The following is a 25,152-nucleotide window of genomic DNA, read 5'->3' as shown; positions in this document are numbered from 1 at the left end:
TAGGTACCTACCCAGAGATGCGATTCTCCTGTTTATGGACAAAATATATGTCCATTAGTGGGTACATCCATTGCCTCTCTGCCAGTTTGGGAATGTCATTGGCCTTAAGCTACATGACCATATACCCAGCCCATCTATGTGTGGGTTCCCCATTGACTGATGTGTATGTGTATGTATATGATTGGTTGTCTTTTATATTTTTTTAACCTTTTTAAAAAAATGTTTCATAGCCATCTTATTTAACTGTTCTTTGTAATGTGTTGTATGATGATCCTGATGAAGGCCACAAGCCGAAGCGTGTTGGTCTCACAATAAAGTTGTTCTTCACTTATAAAGTCTCTAAAACTCTAAAGGTCTAAAAGGTCTAAAACTCAAAGTAGTTCTCACAAAGGTAGAAATCCAGGAACACACACACACACACACACACACACACACACACACACACACACACACACACACCATTTCTATTGGCATCCTCAGGACTGACAGCAATGAGTTTGATATCCCCAAGGCAAAGAAATAAAAGCCTATGAATGAAGATTAGAGTTTGGATACGTCTGCCTGATTGCTACATGACAAGTGGCTTCAATCAAACCCATTGAATGAACACACACACACACACACACACACACACACACACACACACACACACACACACACACACACACACACACACACACACACACACACACACACACACAGACGCGCGTGCGCAGTGGAGAGAAGTGACTTGACTTGCTACATACACATACCATACACATACACAACCATATTCATGCACACACCCAGGCACACACAGACACACATGCACACAAATATTTTCCAGAGATCAGAATGATAAATCTCCCATTGCCCTATGATGAATTCTCTCTGAATGCTGTACATAGTGTACCCTGACCATGAAATATGGACCGCTGGGATAGGAATCCTCCTGTGTCCATCTCTTACTGCATCAAGAACAGTTTATTGCTTTTACTGAACGTGACTCTGCTGCCAAATACCTAAAACACACATGACAGCAGACACACATAAACCACTGAGCTTGTACATGAAGAAGTCTTTATGTTCATTACCTGTACTTTAATATACATCATGTCTCACTTTATCATAGATAATGTACAGCTAATGTATGAAACAGCAGCTGCACATAAACCAACTTGGTACAAGGTCGAATCTCATGTTTATCAATGTCTTCACAAACAAATACCTCTTCATAACTTAAAACTATTTTCTCTGTGCAAGCTGCATCTGTATGTTGGGAATGATTTAAAAAGAGACTTGTTAGCAGAAAATTTGCTATACATCCATCTTGTTAAGAGCAGATATTTCAGGAAAAGTGAGAGAAATTGGCACTATACTCAGTCCAATGCTTGTCTTGTTAAAATGGAACAAACAAGAGGCTTTCTAATAGCCTGCATATGAAAAGACAGCAGTCTGATATCTTATCAGGCTGTACTGTCCCTTTGGATAATGCACCTGATGGAAACTGAGTCATGAAATAAGATTCAGAATATTAAGGGACTAATCTAGTCATGTACTGAATTCATAATCAACATTCAATATATATGAGTCTAAGAGGGCTAATGATATTTTACACATATTGGAAAAGCCATATGACCTCATCAACAGAGGCCATTTTCCTCAGTATCTGCCCACAAGTAACGGCTCAAATGGCATTGCAAAAAGAGTCTCTGATTCCACCAAATCAATACATTTCATTCAAGGTTCAAACCCGAGGATGAATTATCAATCACTGCATCTGTTACTGAGTTCCACCGTTGCCAAAGACTTGCCTCTTTCCCTCTATGGATTAAGCCACTTTTGTCTATTTACAATTTCATCAGTTGCTATGTTTGTATGTATCTCATAGCTTAAAAATCTTGTGATTTTATTGCCAGCGCCAAAACAGGAGCCAAAGGGATTTAATACACTGAGCAGCCATTCAAATAACAGCCTGAAACAGTGTTGAGCTTTGGACTGCATTCACAGTGGCCATCTGCAAGCTGCTGTGCACCAAGAACTGAGGCTCACTGGTCTAGAGGCATGATGGCAAAGCTGTGTGATGCTGGCCTCAGAATAAACAAGTCATTTGACTGGACAACCATTATAAAAGCATCTATTAATGTTGCCTAGTTTTTTTTTTCAGCAGCATTGTTCATTGTTCTGTAGCCTGAGTCTTGCTGGGTTGACTGTTGGCTCGTTTTCTCATTGATTTCTGAAGTGGTAATTGTCTCTGCTGTTTGCCTTAAACTGCTTGTCATTCAACTTTTACATGTCTTTATCAATATCCTGCTAGAGCCGATGGATCTTTGTGCACGGGCTTTCATTTGTGTGTCCGTGTAATCGACTCCAACATTCTTCTCTGTGTCAGGATCAATGGCCCAGTCACCCGGCTCGGTCTAATCTGAGGCAGCCATTCCAGTTATTCAGGGGTCACATAACTCGGCCATGTGTCAGAATTCCCGTCTGCTTTAAGCAAGTATGCATGTGTGGGACCAACGCACCAGGTGACCTCGCACTTGCACACACAAACACATGCGCAGCTCACTGCAGACACGATCACAGGCTGTAGTGCCCACGCCCACAGGCACGCCAACACATGTTCACCATCCCAAAAGTATCTCCATATGCACACATACATTACGGCCACATATCACACTCAAGAAATCACTTTTAAATCCATGCAACAACTGGTATGCATACTAAACTAAACATCTCATGTCCACACCCCTCCAATAAACCCTCTGTGTCTCATTTCCCTGCCCTACCCCTCAGGCCCCTGCCACCCCATGTGGAGCAGGTGGGCGACAGGCAGACCAAAGTCTCTGGCGCCCCACCACACACACACACACACACACACACACACACACACACACACACACACATTTCTCTCTTTCGCTCTGTTTCCTTTCCCACTCTCCACACACCTCCTCTTAATGACCAGATATGTTAAAAAGCTCTGCCACTTGAAGCAGCAGCCTCTCCCAGCCACTTAATTTGACATGCTTGGGAGGAAAACAAAGAAAGACCCCTATTGTGGCTTTTAACAGTATCCAATCAAGCCTGCCACTCAATTAGCCATGGGCGGCACAGAACAAACAGATAAGGATCCATTTTATTAAAACCTTTTCAATGATGCCTTAATGTTACACTGCACATTCAAGACTGCATTGAAGGTAAACCCGCCTGTTGATGCTTTGGACAATAACCTGACTATTTTCACAGATCGCTCACTTTGCCATGAGATGAAGCAACATGAACATTTCTAAAATACTGATGACAAGAGAGAAGAAGAAATCAATACTGGTTTTCTCCATGGCTCCAGATGGTGTAATTGAGCTATATTATCTCTGAAAGTTGAGTCACACGAAAATAAAGATGCACAGGTGAAAAACACACTGACCGATAGACAGAAAGCAATAACGGTAGGTGACAGACAAGGAAAAAAACAGCCAGACAGAAAAACGAGTTTTAAAGATCAATTACTACTTGGCTGCCAACGAATAAAGAGTCCAAACTACTGTATTAGTACTGTATTACTGTTTATCGACAGCACTGAATGTGCATTAAGGCTGTCTAGATGGTGCATTTAGACCCTAAATGTAGACTATATCAAGTAGTTCTAAAAAATTGGAAACTCTTTTCTTTGAGATTAGTGTTTAATTCATCTGTAGTTTTCATCTGTATAAGTGCCTGTGTGGGTGTGTGTTTGTGTGAGTTTGTATGTCTGCCTGGATGTTTATTTAAAACAGGGCAAAAGTCTTATCGTACGAGCTAAAAGGGGTTTTGGCAGATGGCGAGCCCAAAATAGAAAACAACAAAGAGGTAATGGAAGAAATGGTCCAGACTGCAAAGTGTTTTAAAGCATTTTGCTCTGAATTAGTCCCTCCTGATTCCCAAAACTTTAAAAGAAAACAGCACAGCAGGGCTCCAAAGTTCAGTTTGATAGCCCAACCACTGTGGATCTCACAGCCCTCAGCCATTATCAAGGGATCATCAAAAGGGATCATATGTTCACAATCCACAACTGGCAACAATTGATGACAATCATTCATAGCTGAAAGTCAAATGCAATCAGCAACTGTAATATGAGAGGAGATGATGAAGGATTCAATACTCCTGGTGGAACCACAGTTGCTCAGTTTAATTAATCCTAATCTACAGTGGCCTGCACTTTTATTCCACAAAGAAAAGTAAAAAAACTTGCAGTAAGTTTGTGTCTGAAATAGCAACAGTACACACTCCTGTGTGTTCAAAAATCTGACCAAATAGCTATTATCACTCACCTGGCAGCGATGTATAACGTCCTGTTCATGATCATGATGAGCTGGATGTCCAGTTTGTGCCTCTGGGTGTTGTTCCTGCCGGGTTTGTGGCCTACAAATGCTGGATACTGCTTTGTGTCTGCAAGGAGAGGACAAAAGGTAATCCCTGCATGTGTTAACCTTACATTTATAAATGTAGTAACTGTAGCAATAACAGGAATTTGGAATTTAATGAATTTCACAGCTTTTATCAAGTGTCTCATGGGTTTTAGGTCAAATGTGAACCCATGTGTCTTAGCTGGAAGAGAAAGCGCCACCACAGTTGTTGGTTGAGCTCCTCCTGCGACCATAAATTGTAGGCTAAAAAATGTGCTGCACTATACCCTGCAACCGTTCTATTGTTAGTGGCTTTGGATGAAAGTGCTTGGTTTGAACAAACAGTCTGATAGAGGAGCAGGTCTATGTGAGGCTGACTGGCTTCTCTTTCAGCTCTCCTGGCCAGTAGCGTTGGGTACAGTGTTAGGCCCAGAGAGAGTAGGACGGGGCAGGACAGAGGGAGAAACACAGAGAGAAACAGAGGAAACAATGACTGTATCTTTATAGCCTGCAACAGCATTTACACTATCACACACAGCATTAGGAGCCCAACACAAAAATAGCGGATTATCCTTTGATGTGGGGTGGGCTCCGTTTCAAATGCAGCTTTAAGTCCTTCATTTTAGCGTTTGTAGAGGGCCTATCCTTTACACTACATGCCTTGCAGAGGGTTGCAGAGGAAAAAAGGGTTGAGAGGGATGTGGAGGAGCAAAGGGACAGAACAAGTGAGAGAGATATCGAGAGGGGGATTTGCGAAGTGGAAGACAAAGAGGACAGGGAAAAGAATGAAGTGAGGGAGCGAGGGAGGACTTGTAATGAGAGGAAAGAAAGAAAGAAAGATATACTTACAGTTGCCGTGTGAAATGCTAATAGGCTCACTGTCTTCGGGGAAGCCCGCCCCGGCTATTTGCAGTAGCGTGAAGTAGAGTAACAAGGCCTCTGACCTCATGGTCGCACCAACACTGCTGCTGCTGCTGTTGCTGCTGCTGCTGCTGCTGCTGGTCCTCTGCTACAGATTTACCTCAGCCTGTACAAAGAGACACAGAAGTGGTAGACAAGGAGGAAAAGGAGGAGATGGAGAGCAATGAAGGGAAAGAGATGGGGAAGGCGGGAGGAAGAAATGACAGAAAAAAAACAAAGTTTGTCAAACAAATCTGTTTTCACCTGACTGCTTCCCCAATTACTTTCCCTCCTCGGTTTCTGCATTCTTTGTGTGAAACAAAGAAATGCAGAAGGCGCGGGGGGAGCGAGGAGAGGCAGAAAAAGAAAGGAGTTAGCCAAACAAATTCAAGTCCACCTGAATTAGCTGTTTGTGCATTTTTGCACAGCCCATTGCAATCTGTCAGAGATATATTTTTATATGCATTTTCGATGACTCAAGTGAGCCGCGTTGCAAGTGAAACAGAATTAATTGGATTAGGGGAGTAATATGCGTCATAGATCGATGTCAGGCAGAGAAGATCTCTGTGCCTCTCTCTTCCTCTCTCTGTGTGTTTGGGTGTGTGTGACAGGGTCTTAGTGTAGTGGGAGAGCTTTTTTTGAGATTAGACTGCTGTAAAGTATCAGCAGTACCTGGAGATGGGGCGGGATGGCGTGGCAAGTACCTAATTTCCCACTTGTCAGTCTCCTACAAGGGTAGGGTAGCAATCCCACATCCTAACTCCTACAGGCCGATGACTACCATGGGCTAAATTGGTGCATCAGTATGGCTATTAAACACTCCAATTTACCACGGCATTGGTTTAAGAGCCACCTGCAGGCTTGTACTTGCCTTTCTTTCCTCTTCATCTCATTTCTCATTGCACTTGGTCACTACCGTAAATGCCAACTGTTGACTATTCTCACTCACTAAGTGTGGCCTGCATGTTTTTTTTCTTGATTATTTTCCTTTAAATCCTGGAAAACACAATATCCTCAACAAGCTTATTTTCTAATGTAATGTATATGTGCCCACTGAAGTGGATTTTATAGCAAATACCCTTGATTGTGTTGATCAAATGTCTTCATTGAACAAACCATGGCAACTGAGTTTTTTCTACTGCAGTTTGTGGCGACAAATTACACCCATAAATCATCCTAGACAATTATTGCGTCTGTAATCTAATCAAGAATAAAGCATTTAATTTGCATACAGCACGTTTTTCTTTTTTTTTTCTCAGATGAAGCTGCAGGCGTGAGATGTTGCCTGGTAGATACAGTAGGGGATGCTTCAGGGATGAAGAATTGAATAAAATAGTCGATTTCATTTGCTCCAGTCTGATAAAAGTTGTTTATCCCACGCTGTATTTTCATTCGCTATTGTATGTCCGGGAGGGAGAAAGAGAGAGAGGGGGGAATTACTTTCTTTGTCATGTCTCTCTCTCCCTCTCTCTCTCTCTCCCTCTCTCTCTCCATGCTCCTGTGAATCTCATTCAGGAGAGGAATGAAAACACTATTCACTGGGAGACTCACTTTAACACTGAGGAGAATACCAATACTAAAGCCTGGATACGACCTTGATCTCAGAAGCCACTCTGTTCCCCTCCCTCCTTTCTCACTCATTGGCCTACACTTCTTATCCTTACACTGGGTTTTTTTTGTACCACATTCTATATTTTATGAAGAAAAAAATACTAAAAATGTATTTTCCCTCACCCTCACCTTTATCATTCAGCGAAGAGCTGAGCTACACTATCATTCCAACTTTGTCCAAATTGTAAATAAAAATTGGCTTTTTCTTCTGTCTATACAGTACGTAAACCTCTGCGGAGGACTGAAATGTGTTTTTCTCCTGAACCTTGACCCGGAAGTCCTCCAGTAATTGACCGATTGATTAGCCGGAAGTGGCATGAGGCAGAGAGGTTAACCCTGAGGGAGCTAGCACAGAGAATGGCGGATGGAGGTTGTATTGAGCAAGAAAACAAGATGTGATCTGGCTAATAAGTATAATAAATGGGAATAATTCTGTAATGAAATTTTTTGATAGGACTTGATTATGTCAGAGTAAAATGCAAAACTACAGTAGCTGCTTCTTCCATATGACTGTAGATGTTGTAGAGTTATTGTTCACTGAAATAAATCTCATGGGATTAATCATACTCCACACAATTATCAAGCACGTGCTGAGAATCGGTGGCTGCTGAGAGCGAGGCACATCCTCCATCTATATCAATGGGGTGTAATAGAATGCTAAAAACTGTCAAACCATCTCACACTGCCTCCTGTGATACACAAAATAAATTGAGCACAAAATGACTTAAGTGAAACCTCTAAGCCTTCCAGTGGCCCTTTCCTTACCAGCTGCCACACATGAGTAACAGGAGGGAGCGAGACACAGTCTGTCTTTACCGAATTACACTCTTTTTGTGGAAGAGCAAATTGCTTCCTTGTGTGTGAGTGTGACTGTGTGTGCGTATGTTAAATCCCGATCAAAAATGCTACTTTTGTACAGCACTGTAGACGTCTGTTTAAACACACACACACACACACACACACACACACACACACACACACACACACACACACACACACACACACACTGAAAACAACAGGATCCCAAACTTTAACAATAAATTACCTACTACCAAACACCACACATGCGCAGGTGGAAGTGTGTGGATTTCCTCTCTTGTAAAAGCTCTTCTTGAAAAGCGAACCAAAGAGAAGACATAAAGTGTAACAGTGGAGCCCTGTGCCTCCTCCTCAGGCTTTTAATAGATAATAACATTTTGAGAACCATAGCTGCTATTCCCTCACACCTCCCGCACGCTCTCAGTGATAAAGTAGCTGGTTGTGTGTGTGCATAAGTGTGTGTGCGTGTGTGTAAAGCAGAAAGAGGAGAGTTAATCAAGCTGGATGCTGGCAGGAGGCCACCAGCAGGTAATAAAAACACAAGGACCCCCCAGAATCCTTCTACATACCCATATTATGAATAACTATACACACATGTGAACGCAGACACACACATTCACCCACACAGTCACCTTGTATCCTTGCAAGAAGCAAATGCACAAGAAAACTTGATGAAAACACACATAAACTCAAACTATATTGGCGATAAACAAATTCATACAACTCAAAGCAGACAGACAATCTCAATCACACTTAGCCACTTTCTCTCCCCAGACTGAGCAGCCCCATGGGGGCAGCCACCCCACACTGAATTAGGTTTAACAATAAACATATTATCAGGCCTAATGATGTTAGTGCTGCTGTTGCATCAACATGTTAGCTATGGGTGCTCGGAGCTTAAACATACACACAATAACACACATTTATTAGAGTGACAAGGTCAGCCACGGTGGGCTTCAGGCGAGGAAAAGGAAGGAAATGTTAGCCGTTATTTAGTCACACATTTAGTTTGTCCATCTGGTTAAGTGCACAAACAAATAGAAAACATAGGTTCAGACGCACATAATTAAGCTTGGCTGGGCAGATTTTCCCATACACATACACATGAACACACACACAACTAATCTTGAGAAGGTCCCAGCCATTCATATCCTGAAGGTCCCCACTGTGCCAGCCATCAGCCTGCGCAATGAAGTGAGAGACTACCATTTAATTACATCAGACCAGACCTGTTGATGATAGACTTATGCTTCGGAATGTGTTTAGAAACTGTCCTCCCAAGAAAAATGACAGCATTACTCATTTCAGCAAATGTCCAAAAACAACATATGTTTACGCTCAAGCGTCAAAACCCTCTTGCGGCCTTGTCTGTAAGGAGAAAAGGAGGAAGTAGTGTGACGTTGTCACAGAGATGCAAAGTCCGCAGAGGCAGATGGTCGGGAAGGATGGATGGATCTACAAAAAGTCAGATTTTAACCTGTTCTTTCCCTAACCCTTTTTGAAACAGGGATATATAATGGATTTGGAAGGCCCTTACAAATTATGTAGTCTTGTCGATAGTGGCATCGGATCAGAAAACACTTATGTGTCAAAGTTACAAAAAACTTGGAAGGACTTCTTTTGTGTTTATATTTGTTTTTGTGTTGTACTTGCTTCATGGCCATCAGTCTGTACTTGAGTCCTTGACACATATTCTGAATGGCTGCTATGTATATAAGTGGCTTCATATAGCACAGCTGTATAGAATAGTTGACCTGTTGGTTTAGGACATACATAAGGTCGTGTGTTCTGTCTTCAGACGTTGTGTCGCGCCTCACGAAATCATCAAATTGTGCAATAGTGAACAATGTTGTCAAACAACAGGTTTTTGATCACATCAAGTCTGGAGGAACTGTTCCATATGAAGGTTTTAAAGGAGCAGCTTCTTATAAATGCTGTCTGACAGCTTTGATGCGAATGCAGCCTGCTCGTGTTTATATTTGGCAGTCTGGGTAATGTCCGCAGATTGGTGCTGAAGGGTTTACAGATGGCAGGAATGCCAAAGAGAAGAGGTAGCTTACTGGCAATGTGCTGTTACGTGTCTGTAATTGTGGCCAGTCACCACATTTGGAGGAAGTGCTGCTATTTGTATCTATAATTTGGATTTTTGTAATACTAGACGCAAGCAGAATACTGTACAGAGTATTTGTGGTTTTTTTGCATCAGTTCGGAAATTTTGTGTAGTAGTAAAAGTGTTGGTTTAACCAAATTATGAGGAAACATTTGTTCCCGTTACTCATGATAATTTACAGACATCACCATCAGTAGGACTATTTCTTAAGAAGAAAGAAAGCTCTAAAGAAAACTACTACACAACATGTACTGTGGACTATCCAGACATCGTTTCCTGTGAGCAATTCAAGTCACCTGCATTGTTTTTGGGGGGAGGTAGAAAACGCAGTGAGGGATAGCTCAATATGTAGCTCAAAACCTGGACAAATAAAGTCAAAATGAACTGCCTCCATACTAGGCGAGATAAACCATACCTTTGAACATGAATAAAAGTAGTGAAAAGGATGTCTGGGAAAGAAAAGAAGTTTGTCTGTGTGTTGCTTTTCCAGTTGCGTTTCATGGTTGCTGGAACTGAATAAGTGATTTTACAGGCGGATGAATGACAGTGGGGGAATTCCAGCAACTTCAGAAGTTTTTGGGTGACAATCTCACAGCGTTACAGAGCAGAAACAGACCTTACACACTGGTGTGAACACAACACCACACCACACTAAAACTGTACACTTTTACAACTCAGCCAAATGAATACCATATTGCTAAAGTTTTAGACCACCGTCCATTGTAACACCTGTTTACAGGCAGGCTGGAGGAAATGGTGTTTTGGGTGAGGTTTGAAAGTAGAAGAGAAGACGGCCAAGCAGAGACCGTTGGAAAGACAGCCAGGTGAGAGTAATGCATTGATCCACCATATGGGGATAAAAAATGGAAAACATCCAACCACCTAGGGCTCTCAAATGGGGAGGATACTCTGGCAGGTGTTTACACTTGTCAGCCCTGGCCTGATAAATCAGAGAGAAAAGACAAGAGGAGCTGTCTGCCTGAACCCAGGAGGCCACGATAAGAGGAGGGAAGCAAGAGGGAGGAACCTGCCTGTCTTTTTGAGAACAAGAGCCAAACTAGCATCCAATATAAGGACACAAATACAGACACACACACACACACTCACATGCACACTCCCACAAATAGTCCTTGAGCTATCAAAAAACATACTGGTGTTTTCCATTTCCTCCCCCATTTTTTGTCCCTTAAATGTTGCTTTCAAATGAATATCTGTATGGAGGTAATCCATCATGGTTTGATTATTAAAAGACAATGAGGTGGACATGAATGAGGCACCCTGTCGCTGTAGGCCCTTCATTGAAACAGAAGCCAAAATTCAAGAACGTCTCCCTTTAAAGAGGTGACGGATTGATTCTGGAAGCGGGCCAAAGACGACTCAAAAAGACGAGCGGGAAAAGAGAGGGAACGAGCGACATAAGAACAGCGAGAGAACAGAGGCAAAGCGCCAACTTGGAACAACAGCAACCTAACAAAGACATTCAGAGACTGGAGATAAGCTGCTATCTTTATAACTCTGCCTCTGTGATCTAAAAGCCATTAGGCCTGGACATGCCTCTGTGCTTCTTAATCATTAAAAACAATTATCTGTCGCAAAGCAATGGATATCCTTTTTCGGGATGTATTGAGGACACTCTTTGTAGCAAATTACCATAGATTTTAAAAAAGTGTAGAGGAGAGGAACTGAAAGGAAAGGAAAGAGGAGAGTAGAGGAGATGAAAGGAAAGGAAAAGATAGCAAAGCAAAGAGGGAAATAGGAGGGGAAGTTAGTGGGTGTTCGCAGTCTGAGAATGATCCAAAGTAAACTGACATCACACCAACCCTGCCACCAGCAGAAATCAACTGAGGAGAAAGATGAGAGGAGATAACTACCTACAACTCACTACATTGTTTTTAAAAGTAGGTCAAGAACTTGCAAGGCTACTGATGCTGAGACGAGCTCCCAAAATTACTTAAACCTCTAACATCTAAAGGTCACTAGACACAAAAAATATGTTACATGGAGTTCGATTAGCCTAAAACATTGCCAAAAAGTATTATCTTATGGAGAAAAATATCATGCATTTATACCTGCAAAATATTTCCCGGGTTATACTTAAGTATATAGTACTTACAGTATATAGTATATATAGTTATAATACTCAGACCCTATCTCTTTCTTTTTAGCCATGCTAATGCTGTGGCTCTAGGAATGACAATGTCGGTCAGTCAGTCGGTAGATCCACCATTTTGGTCAAGACTGAAAAATCTCAACAACTTTTGAATAAATTGTGATGAAATTTTGCACAGAGATTTATGGTCCCCAGAGGATGAACCCTACTGACTTTAGATAACAGCTGATTTTTCCTCTAGTACCAAAATAAGGTTGACATTTTTGTCAACTGCTGAATAGATTGCCATGAAATTTGGTACAGACCTTCATGTTCCCCTCAGGATAATTTGTATTCACTTTGGTGATCCCTTAACTTTCCATCAAACACAGGTCAAAATCTTGATTTGTCCAACAGTTTATGACCAAATACCTGCTAAACTAATGACATTCCCATCAGCCTCAGCTGTACCTTGTGTTTAGTGCTAATTAGCAAATGTTAGCATGCTGACACTCGAAACTAAGATGGAGAACATGGTTAACCTTATGCCTGCTAAACATCAGCATGTTAGAATTGGCATTGTGAGCATGTTAGCATTTAGCACTGCAGTGCCGCATAGCCATTTGTCCTCCATGTTCCCTCACTACCTCTCACAGACTTAATGAAAACATTTGTTATGGTATCACCATCATTCTTCCCTTTCTCCATTCTCTTCATCCTCCTAATTCTCTTTTCACTTCTCTTCATCTCCTCGAGAATGGCAGCAAAGAAGAAAAAGGTGAGTGTGGTGCAAGCTGCTCCTTTGCTTTGTCTGGAAAAAGCATTTATAAATCAAAACAAGCCCCCACTCTGTGACAAACATTCAGCCACACACACAAACACAAAGCCCAACTCACATCACATTCACAACTAGTGCTTAAGAGATTGACCGCAAAAAAAGAACAAGGTTACACATTTAAATATCAAAACCTTTTCCAGGCCTGTCAATCATCGCTCGCGATGATACATGCGGGGCAACTTAATCAATCTGGAAGCAGCTGATACAGAGCTGTGTGGGCAAAGCAGAGAAAATGACTGCTGATAAGGACATGCTTGGTCGCACATGGCCTTCTCTGTCTCTCTTTTGATTCAATTATCTCTTTGGTCTGATGTTACTCCGCCTGCCTTTCTGATTGTTTGATATCACCCTGTCACTTTTCTCTTTATATACCTCGTAACATAAGGCCAAACTTTTGTCAATCCATACAGTCGCTGGCCATTTTGAGCTAAGATCATCCGTCTAGTGCTGAGTTTGACCCTGGTCAAAAGAGGAGAAGGAGCTGAAGGATACAAACTGAGACTCAGTGTTTCTCCTGAGGTGCAGCAGAGAAGAAATACCAGTAAAAAAAATGACAGAATGTCACTGAGCTAAATGCCACATTAACTCCACAGAGAGAGAAATGCTGGAATGACTGAAGCACAGCGCCCTGTGGAGCAGCGATGGGGGTGTTGAAACTGTCACACAGAATAATGCACATTTTACGTGGAAGCTCACTTTACGAAGGCCAACTGCGGGGTGCCTTCAGGCGATGCTGCGCCATGCCATGCTATGCTTATTCATGATAGAGACCTGGGTCTTCCAGCTTGTAAGGTTGGTGAGTCAAGTAATGCTTTAAAGTAGGCTGTCTGGGATTGAAAACATATGACACTATGTTTAGAAATGTGTGTCCGATACAGGAGGAACTAAATGCAGGGGCAGATAAGACTCAAGGAATGGGTTAAACACATCCTCCTCAGGTTCTTGTCCTCAGTAAACATCAGCTAAGCCATCAGCTGGGAGAAGCATAACAGAAAAATCCATGTCTGTGGGTCTCTGGTTAAGTATTTCAAAATCCAAAATGCATGAGCCATAAAATCATTTTTTATGTAATATCTTGAAGGGAAAAAAACTGGTTCACTAACGGGAAGAGGGGCAAGCTTGATAGACTTGCAGCAATTCATGCATAAGTCATAGCAGAAATTAGTTTGGGTGTTTAGTGGAGTATGGGAGAAGTAGCTGAGGGACACTGTGTTCCTGGGGTAGTTTTCCCACAAATAAAAGAGGATGAACAATCAATAAAACAATAGCTGTCTGGCCCAAGAGCTGGATAGTTACAAACCCTTTTCCTCAACAGACCCAGACTGTAAATGAGAAAAGTCTCAAAGTCGATATTCAACGGCGGCTCACTAAGTGGTTTTTACTATGGATATAACAGGCTCAAGGAGATTTGGAGGAAAGTAATGGACATTTTTATCCTTGCTGGACCTTGACTAAGTAGACATAAAGTTAGACTCCATGTATGTATGAAGTCATGAAAATCATTTGCATCAGTATCTGCAACCAACATGACCTTTGTTCTTGGACAGAGGCTGAGAGACCTTGATGATAAAACAGTGCCTGTGTTTAACCTTGTATTGCGGTTCAGCTCTGTGGCAGAAATATCAAGACATCTGGCCAAAAAGTCTAAATGCCTCCAAGAATTCACTTTTAAATGGCAAGACTATATATATAGATATATATCTGTATCTATATATATAGATATATATCCTGTATTTTTTGCATGTGCTTTAACACTCAACTTATGCAGATGTTTCTTGATGTGTTCTTTTCTTCTCCTTGCAACTAAACTGGAAAAGCAGACACAGGATATAAGCGGGTGGCCTGCAGGGACTGAATAAGAGGTGTGATGGTTTTCTGTTTTTGTATCTATCTGGTGCAGTTTTCACATCTCACAGCCTCCTGTATCTTCATAATAGGTGTGCTTCAGAGTTTTACAAGGTGTGTTACAATCTCTGTCTGTGCCTCATTGTGTACCTAATGCAATCCTTTCTCTGCTGCTGATCAGCAGGCTTTGCAGCATGTTGAACTGTACCACTTTTCACCAATCCATCAATCATGCATTTTTTCGTAACTGCATGATTAGCAATGCAATGCTGTGAAGCATACTGGAGACATCAGCATACACATATCATCAGTTATACATCCTTGTGACCAAAGACAAAAGCCATAAAAATGCCATGTTACCTAGTAAATAATGCTGCTCCATAACGCATCTGTTTCAGTCATAAAGTCTGCAAATGTAGCATGATTTCATTTGCTGTTTTACCATCACAGAAAATCATTTCAGCTCTGTTAATGGCATTTTTCTTGTTGAGCTCCCAGTTCATTTGATGCAGGTTCCATTATGCTAAGTGATAGAGCCTGTGTCCTCACTGATAACTGGCTAGCTGGCCTTTAGTTCCACAGCAACGGGCCTATCAGATCTGACTGAGCATGATGCTAATCTCTATTAAGGTAATGTGCAGGCCACGGGTCAGGGAGAGCAGAGCAGGCCACTAGCACACACTTTCTTAGTCTCTCTCTCTTAGTATCTGTCTCCGTTTCTTATTCACTTAATACAAATCATCCTGCTCAGTCAGTCTCTGTACATTACATTTTCTCATTCTCTTTGTCTTCCTTTGCCTCCTTCACTCAGCTCCCCTGCCCTCCCTGCAACTAAACACCACATACATCTTGAGAATGGACTAAAACCTCATCCCACAGATGCTGTTTCTCTCCATTTTCCTCTTTGACAGGAAACATATATTTATAATGGAGGATGGAATAAACTAAACACAATTACATTCTGTGTTAGCCCGTGATATTGTGATACTGATAACAGAGTATCTTGTTTTCTGTTAGTGCATCAAATCCAATAGCATTATGAATCATCGCCGATAAACCAGGACATTCAATCCCGCTGCTACACAAGGCCACAGTGACTAACTAACAACACATTGTACCACAGTAGCTGTTCTATTGCCAATGTACAGAATGAATCTGTCTGAATGTTGTTATCTCCACAGACCATATTGTAGGAGTGATGCCACTCGCATCCAGCTCTAAACTAATGAACGAAATGACAATGCTCAGGCAGGCTGATCATTGAGACGCCCTGCCAGTGTGTAAAACAAAATATATGAAAAGAAAATGTATAACACAATGCAGTACAGCCTATTGCAAATAAACGCTGTCAGCCTGAAGCAGAGTGGTGATTTCCATTGCCATTATGTATTAAGATGAGGTAACGCAGTACAAGTACAGTGATCAATTGTGACACGGGAACAACTTTTGAAGGCTGCGTCTTGCTTGTGTTTTGGTTTAACTGCCTATAAATTACACTGCTAGAGGAAAGATGTGGAGAAATAAGAGGAATTAAGAAAGAGAAGCTAGTAGAGGGACGAGATTTAAAAAATATTCTTTCAAAAGTACATAAGAGAAGTGATATAAGCATGTAAGCCTTCAGGATACCAATGTCTATGTCTCTAAACCTGGTTAGAGCCAAGCCAATCAGTGTTATTAACCCACTTAGTGTGTCACTATACCCAAAATGCTGTAGACTAGCATCTGTTGCTAGTTGTAAGTTCTCATGACAAGAGGAATAAGCTACGGGCAAGCCTGTGACAGCCTGTGGACATGTAACATTTTTAATGGAAAATAGACCCATTTAAATCCTTTCTTGTACCCCATCTTAGCTTACGAAGTAAACCACAAGGAAAATTTCTTTCCCTCTAAGGTCTTTGAAACACTCTTGTAGATGTGTAACAAGGCCATAGACCCAGAGCCTAGTCTGGCAGTTTTTGGGGTTGCTCATAGAGATCTGACTCTCTCTCGACCCCAGGCCCACGCTGTTGCTTTTGCGTCACTTTTAGCAAGACGTCTCATTCTATGTAATTGGAAATTTATTTATTTTATTTTAGCATGTGAGTTTGTTTTGTTTTTGCTTCATTTATTTATTGTTTTGTATTTATATTCTTCATAATATTTGTAACTATATTATAACTGTATTATTATTATTACTATTTTTTATTTTTTTTGGCCAGTCTCCCAGGGGGTGGGGTGGGTGGGAGGAGGATGTTGGTACATTTGAATATAAAATTTCTTTCCCTAACTGTCTCTAAAAGGGAACAAATATTCATGTTGCAAAAAAAGATTTCCAAGAAGATTTAGATCTACTGAAAGACAATTTATTACCTTAACATGCCGGTGATCTGTGTTACAGTGACGCCATGTGCAAACAACAGCCATTAATAAGATAAAATCTATATGCAAGATGCTGAACCCATTAACTTCAAAGCCTACTTAGTAGTGTAGGCTAATTATGCATTAACAAACAACTATGAGCCTGCAAACAAAATCCCTTTAGATTTGTACGTACATGGGGCTGGATTATTAGTTAACCTCAGTTAACTCAAGCTGTGTTTAGGGCTGCTGTGCATATAGCATTTTGTGTCCTGTATGAGCTCATTTGATAATAACTAACATTGCAACAACAAGTTATAAATAGAATGTGATGTTTTTTAATGTCAAACATGTTATAAAACCTAGAGCATTTGCATGACTGGCACTGAAGCATAAGTTAATAAACCCTGAATGCCAGGTTCATCCATGTAATAAGCTGTATGAATACTGGGGCCACAAGAGAGGTGGATTCTTTAGAATGAGACCACAAAATCAATATGGAGAAGCAGCGCTGCAGCTCTGAAGTTCATTTATGCAGTAGTGTAAAAGACAGCCCCGGGATAAAAGTAAATCAAGCTAAAATGTTATGTGATCAGCATGGAGAAAAGAAATACAATTCTCCTGATGTTCGTCCTGTTGTTGCCTACTGTAAGTGATGTAATGGTAATGCAAGTGCCCATAGCACTTTAAGCGCTTGGCTGGTTGGGTAGCATGAGCAAAAAGTACACGTGCTAATTGTAAATGTAACAGCGTGTGACAACTAAAAATACATGCTGTTTTCTTAAGGGAGGTCATTTTGAAACAGACTAACACACACACACACAGTGCAGCCAACATTGGGGTCCCAGACTTGACACAAAGAGAGGTTTTATAAGAGACAATAAAACGAAGAAGAGACAGAGATAATACAGTACAGTATGGTGTGAAAACAAAGGGAATCTGACCTTGTGTTTCTTTAACAGCTGTTTGAACCATGACTCACATCACTGTTTCTCATATGCACAATAATTATGCTGTAATTACAGTGTACGGTTTCAATGAACACTGGTTGTACTGTAGACTTCAAAATCACGTACTAACTGGTGGAGAACAGTATGAAATTACATCCAAATCACCTCCTTTCAATTTTGTAAGTATGCAGAACCTAATTGACATTTGTGTTGAAATTTATTTCAAGTGTCATATGAGACTTTTACAAGCTAAAAGATCTTTCTCAGCATCTCATTCCCTCAGCTCTGCCCTTCCACAGGAGCACATATAGCGCTGTCTCTGTCTCTGCCTTCCGTCACAAATTTCAGCAAAGCGCAGATGACGGTTCTCCGATAACTAATTTTCCATGCTGTGTCACAGTGTCTTTGTGATCACTAACTTCTTATATTAGCTGTGTCATGCAATTTTTCTAATGGAAATGTTGCATTAATTCAGTGGCTAGGGCTATACATCATGGCTGCAAATTTCCCTTGTGGGGTCTTAGAGCTGAGCTGAGCTGAGCTGAGCTGAGCTGAGCAGGACCAGACCAGGCCAGGCCAAACCAGGCTATCTTTCAAGGAAAACAAATGAAAGGGTTCTGGTTGGAGTGTTTAATGCTTACTGCTTTCGTCATATCCTAAGAAGACAAAAAAATGAAAAGAAAGAAAATAAAAACTGCCCGCGTACTACAAAAAAACCCCAACATGTTTTCTTTTACCGTTGCTGTTTCCAGATCCTGGAAAGCAAAAGACTACTGTCAGCTTAACTCCAATTGTTTTGAAACTTCATATTCTGAATTCAATTAAAGGATTACTCACTCGATTTAATAGGTTTAAGGAATTCTACAGTCATCGGATACACCTTTTTAACAATATAGTTGCATTCAAATGAATTGTCATCAGGATAAAACCAGGTTGTTTTTCTTTCTTGATCAAGGTTCACACTTTGGAAATTAAAGAATTTCCCCCAACAACAGTGAAAAATATGTCCGGTCGAAAGTAAACAATAGATGCATCATAATTCAAAATAGTTAAACAAAGCAAATCTGATATGTTGAAGTAGTATAATTTCCAGAGTACACATGAGCAGTGAACTGGGAGAAACCCCTGTTTCCAGTTTACGCTGCATAATTGCTGAAAACTTGCAGTCTGGAAGGTGGAAAATACATTTATTCTTTCTTATCTATTTTCTCTTTTTCACACCATAACTCACTAAGTGTTGCTCCTCTCAAGTGATAAAAGCTTTAATAGCCTCCCATTTCACGCTTACAAATTCTGCTAACTTTTTTATTTTTTTGGAAAAACTTTTATTTTAGCCACTCGCCAGCAGACAAAGAGTTTATAAGAATATACCACACACATGAGGTTTCTGCTTAAAACCTCAACCAATTCCTCTGTCTTTCATCTATAACCTTTTAAACCTTCTAACCTCTTCCGTTTCCCTAGTTGGGCAACATCTAAAGACTTCCTGTCAGCATAAGGACAGAGGATCAGAAAATAAAAGCAAAGGGAGCCAGACTGAAGGTGGCGAGAGCCTCAGTCCTGACCTATTGTTCTCAGTCTGAGTGATAATGAAAGATGGAGTGTGAAGAGACTGAGGAGAGAGACTGCAGTGATGGGCTGTCTGTGCATGTTTGTGCGATCCAGCATGTGGCTATGTGCTTGTCCTTGCAGGTGTTGTGTTACAGTCAGTCGGTCAGATGGTGGGCGTGTGCCTACCTGCAGCTCCCAGGCATTACACAGTGGAAACACAGAGGGAAACCAGAGCCTGTCAAGCCCACTCACCATGATGTTAAGCTAATGCCAAGATTACTGCTTCCTTTCAATCAAAACCAAGAAAATAATCTAGCTATTTCCCTGTCTGCCTGCCTCTTTTTTCTATTTGACTGTCTCCTGCTCTCTCTGCCTGACTGACTGCCAGACAACAAACCTACAGTACATCAGGTATAAAACAGTTTAGACGGCTTCTCTTAATTATGCACTCTCACAGTTCATGGAAAGATCTGAAGAGGGAGTTTAAAGAGAAGTTAGGGAATGGTTGCTGAAGTGTGCTAGAGAAGGGGCGGATTTCAGAGAGAGAAAACAAGCAAAAAAAAGTCATCTTTTTTGCTTGAGCAGACACATCTATCATAACTGTTTATTCAGTGGATGGAGAGTTACCATGTCAGCCCACTTTTCAGGAGAGTTTGATGAATCATGTGGAGGGAGGCCCCTTTTTTTGTCTCAAACACTTCTGTATTTGAAAAAGACAAAAAAAATAAAAAATAGCTACTCTTTATCAAACCTAAATGATTGAGAGCCAGAAGACATTGATCCATGACTGCATCAGCAGGCCGGTACACCTTCATATTGCAGTACATTCTTTTATGGATGACTGATGATTTTTCTTGTTTTATTAAACAAGACTAAGAGTCTATAGCCATGTAAGGGCACTGTGAGGTTGTACTTAGGCACAGCAGTACTGAGCAAAGTGTTAACATAATCATGCTTACAGTATATACTTACATGCTGAGGTTTAGCAAGTATAATGTTTACCATGTTCACCAACTTAGTTTAGCATGCTAACATTTACTAATTAGCACAAATCACAAAGTAGGCTGGTGGGAATGTCATTAGTTTTGTCATTAGGTATTAGGTCATACACCAAAGTTTAAATTTTGACCTCATGGTGGCGCTACAGAACAAGTCAGAGGATCTTCAAAGTCATTTGGATTATTCCTCTGGGGGCCATGAATGACAAAATTTAATGGAAATCCATCCAATTGAGGTATTTGAGCCTGGACCAGCCGACCGACAGACTGACATCACCATCAATAGAAAAAATAGAAGTGAGAAAATCCACACATCTCCAGTATTTATAAAAATATACATGCAAAACATGTTGCCATTTTTTCTGAAAATGGGCTACTGCAAAACTACCACCAAAGTTTTCAATTGTTTTGTGACAGCACATCCTGAGATTTGAAAATATGGATTTGTAGGCAAGCCCAGCAGCCCACGCAGCCTCTGGGCTGTGTATGAATATCTCTTCTTAGTTCTAGCAGCAAACACTGCCCAGACATACACACACCTACTTGTTTACAAAGGTCGGGGAGCAGTGGCATTTCATACATTTCATCCCTCACTGCGGCGATATATACAGCCAGCAAATATAACTTCCCTTTCCTTAGTGATTTGTTGCATGACTGTATATCTTGGTGAGCATGTGTGTCTTTGAGTGTGTCTGCCTCTGTGTGTGTTCGTGTGCTCTAACTAACCATCTCATTTCCCCATAGGAGGACTTAGTCTGGCTGTGACTGCATCTTCTGGCACACTTGCATTAACATTTCATCCTGATTGTCTCTGTCAAAGTAATTCATCATCATCGACTGAAAGACTGTGGCTGGAGCCTCCCCCGACTCCACATCTCTCTCTCTCTCTGTTAGTTTCTAGTTTCTTTCTCTATTCCCATTTCTGCCCCAGTCTCTGGCTTTCCCTCTCTGTCTTTACCTCTCCCTTCCTCTCTCTATGTTTCTCTATCTCTCTCATGTCCATCTGGCTCTTGAGATAAACAAAAGTCTGGCTCTCCTCACGCAGACAAAATATCTATAAAAATGAGCGTAATCACAGTGAACTGCGCTGGTTTGGCTGTTTAGTCCAAGTGACCCTCCAGCAGAACATGATCCATCTGTCTACCTCATTTTTCCTTACCTTAATCATTCTTTTTCTTTTTCTTTTTCTTTTTCTTTTTCTTTTTCTTTGCTTCACTCCCCTCTCCCTCGCCAGGGTTCAGATTGACATGCAGATTATATCAAGGGGAAAATGTGATTAATGAGTTTGTCTGAATAATGTAAATCAACTTAATGGAATTGAAGACACAAAATGAACAAGCGAGGAAGAGATAGAGGAGGAGAGGGAGAGGATTGCTTAGGGTTCAAATATTCACTCAGCTAAAAGGAAACAACAGTAAGCAGGCCTCAGCTGCTGTCACACTGGCCTTGGAGAGAGAAAAGGAGGATAGGCAATGTCCTCCTTTTTTTCCTTTCTTCTTGTTTTCCTCATTCTGTCTTCTTTTGATGAGTCCCTGGGGTAGCCTGCCCATCCATCCCTCCAATCCTTCTTGCATCCATCCAGATATGATCCCATCCAAACCATTACGATCAGCACCACCACAATCTCTAATCCAAGGACAGGGCCTTTAGCAACACACACATGCACACTCACCTTCATGTGCACGCAATCACAGAGAAAGCCTGCAAGACAGCACTTTACAGTCTGCTAGCTGCAACAATGAAATCTGTGCTTTACTGACAGAGTTAGGGCCCCTAAAGACATAAGAGGATCAAGTTGCTCATCCAGTAACTTAAACCATTTAACTGTTTGTGCATTTAATTTCACCGACATGCAATTTCTGAACAGAAAACAATGCAAAGGAGCTATCTTGTCAGACAATGCTAAGGCTTAATACCCTGATCAAGCTGGCTTAACGAAAATACTCCTGCAGAATTTAGAAGACTACTTATGTGAAAGGGACTTTAACAAACTTAGCAATCATGAAGTTGCATTTATTTAGGTACTTTTTCACTATGCCAAGGACTTCAAAAGCTGCTTCTTTTCCCTGAAACCAAAACTCTAGTAGCCTGTTAGTGTAAATGCAAACTTTGTCTTTGTGTAATTGACTTATAAGCTAAAGTGCAGCATCTAGTCTCATTGTTGAAGGAGGATCTGCGGATTACTAGCTTTACCTCAAAACTCTGTGATAACTAAATCTGTAAAAGAAGGATAGTACAACAATGGGATAATTAGCATTACAACAGATTTTATCTTACACAGCACAAAACAATAGCCATCCTGGGTTCTATTTCAGTTTTTATTTGTGTTCATATGTATCATTTATTTATTTAAAAGACAAGCTAACTGTTTGTCCAACCTGCCTGCATTTGTGCAATTATGTAAAGTATAGGTGGTGGATTCTATGACATCCACACAGATCTAGTGGTTCATTTTCTTTTTTAAAATAACAAATATTATTACTCATTTCAGCCTGATAATTGCCAACCACAGTGTTAGGAACATTTTGCTGAACTCCATACTGTACATGGAAAAGAAGCTGTATCATGTATTGCACTACTAGTAAAAACCAGGTTCGTAGCCTGGATTTTAAAAATCCCTAAGTCAAATCCAAATCTCCAGAGGCACCACTCCACATGTTTTCTGATTATTGTAATTGTTTTTTCCCCCATTTTATTCATTGATTTAACTGTTCAGGTATATTTTTTTTGGAAATGTTATCTTCCTAAATGCTAATTCAAAGCCTTCACTACACTGCTACAATATAACTCTGGGGGGGAGTAATACTAAATCCCATTATTATATTTTAATTGAAGTTGATTTTTTTTTGTATAAAAACAATACAATTGTAGAATATAATCTTCAGTTCATTAAAATCTCCAAATGTCCAAACACAATACCGAGGACATGATTTTGGTAACATTACAACCACAAGTCCCTTACCCAGTAGTTCATATCGCTCTAACCTTGTTTTTACAAGTGTCACCTAATACACCTGCACCAATCCAAAAGATAAGAACTTCAACTATAATAGACAAAATTCATTAGCACGTGTAAAACACATTTATATACTGTGCGCCTAATGATTCACTATCTTTTGTTTCTTTCTCAGCTTGGGTTGTTAATTGGTAGTCACTTCAGTTCGGCAGTTTCTGAAGGAACAAATTCAGTGCAGCATTCCAGAAGACTTCATTTTTCATTTAGATTTTTCTTCTGCAAAGATAAGCCATCTGTGAAATGATGGTGTAGAGATTCATTCTCTTGTGGCATATTAATGTGATGAATTAAAATCAAGCTGTGACAGGTTAGGAGACAATTACTATTAATTGTTATGAAGTGATTTAGTCAAGGTATTTAGGTAGATTTGGCAGGGAGGTCCAACCTCAGACCCTGCATGTCTAAATATTTTTAATTGTCAGGGAATATTACTTTTAGAGCTGGTTTAATGTCAGATGTTGTCTACAGTATAGACCAGTGAGGATGTTCTGTGGCCATCGTCTGTCTTGGATTTAAAGCATGTTCAAAGCACTTTCTTTCTTGGGGGTAGAGCAACAAGCATGTGAAAAGACACTGTCTGCATTTTTATGTCATGTTGAATCTAAGCCATTTCTGTAGAAACAGGTGTGCCTGCGTCTGACATGTCTCCAAAAGCACACAGACATCTGCTTTGCCCTTTGACACCATTTCTACATCTGTCAAACGACTGAAGCTGACAACTGAAGTGCTGTCAAAACTGCCTGTGTGAAGTAAAATGGCCCTTCAGGATTGCTCGACTACAAGTCCACTGTTGCCTCCTTGGTGTCTGTTGACTGGCTGATGAGATTGGTTGGTGGACAAGACAACACAAACGGGCAGCAGCAGCTAATCCCCTCGTGCCATAGCAGCAGAGCTTACCACGAGGATACACAGCTGACTCACTGGAGGAGAGTTTCAAAGACAAAGGCTGCCATGGAGGAAGACCTTTATATTAAATTGTCATGGACATGTTTTATAGTGGGATAATTTAAAATTTCTTCTTCTAACATGTATTATGCAAACCTTTTTGGTAAGGTAAATCATACTGAGAACCACAGTTTAATATTAAGAGATAGTAACTAAGTACATTTACTCAAGTACTGTGCTTAGTTCTACTCCATTACAATTCAGAAGCAAATATTGTACTTTTTACTCCACTACATTTATTTGATAACTTTAGTTATGAGTTACTTTACAGATTTTTGATAATATTTTTATCAACATAATGAGGAAATGTTGTTAATTAATGTATTTGCCAAGTCACAAAATGCTGATACTGAACAAATCAGCAAAATGTTCACTGACAACGCATTTCATTTGTTTCCCTCTTGTGTAAATCTGCTCTTGCATACAATATCTACCCGTAGCAACAAACCCTGACCCTGACTTGTGTGCATTATATAAAGGTAGCACTTCCTAGAAAAAAATGTTGCAAGGGAACATAATCCAGGCAGCAATGATGTTGCTGTACAAAACATAATTGGAAAAACAAATTAGAAGTATATAAATGTAATTTCTAGGAGACAGGGTTGGGTGAGGGCCACCTGAGGACAGGACTTGCAGATGCGAATGGTCCCTACAGTGTATTGACATGTGACTCCTGTAAGTGTATGACCAGATCATTAAAATCCATACAGTGCATCACATTAATCTAAATGGACAGGATAATCCAGAGGCTGTACAAGATATAATCTCTTTCAAAAAAACAG

The 25,152-nt window shown here is 40.6% G+C and overlaps 1 protein-coding gene across 3 annotated transcripts in view; it reads right to left on the bottom strand.

Moving 5' to 3' along the window:
* The window catches only part of sema6a (sema domain, transmembrane domain (TM), and cytoplasmic domain, (semaphorin) 6A), a 108,704-nt gene that overhangs the window by 55,025 nt on the left and 28,527 nt on the right, over positions 1-25,152 (bottom strand). For all 3 annotated transcript variants that reach the window (XM_044197902.1, XM_044197903.1, XM_044197904.1), the window contains exons 2-3: positions 5,211-5,388; positions 4,287-4,404 (exon numbers count right to left, since the gene is read on the bottom strand). In XM_044197902.1, the coding sequence (XP_044053837.1) occupies positions 4,287-4,404; positions 5,211-5,310 (218 nt within the window). In that variant the 5' untranslated portion in view covers positions 5,311-5,388. The remainder of the gene's footprint in view (positions 1-4,286; positions 4,405-5,210; positions 5,389-25,152) is intronic.

The sequence above is a fragment of the Siniperca chuatsi genome, linkage group LG5 (genome assembly GCF_020085105.1).
Source record: "Siniperca chuatsi isolate FFG_IHB_CAS linkage group LG5, ASM2008510v1, whole genome shotgun sequence".
Lineage (NCBI taxonomy): Eukaryota > Metazoa > Chordata > Actinopteri > Centrarchiformes > Sinipercidae > Siniperca > Siniperca chuatsi.
The sequence above is the reverse complement of the archived record's forward strand: the minus strand, read 5'-3'. Positions and strand labels throughout refer to the sequence as shown.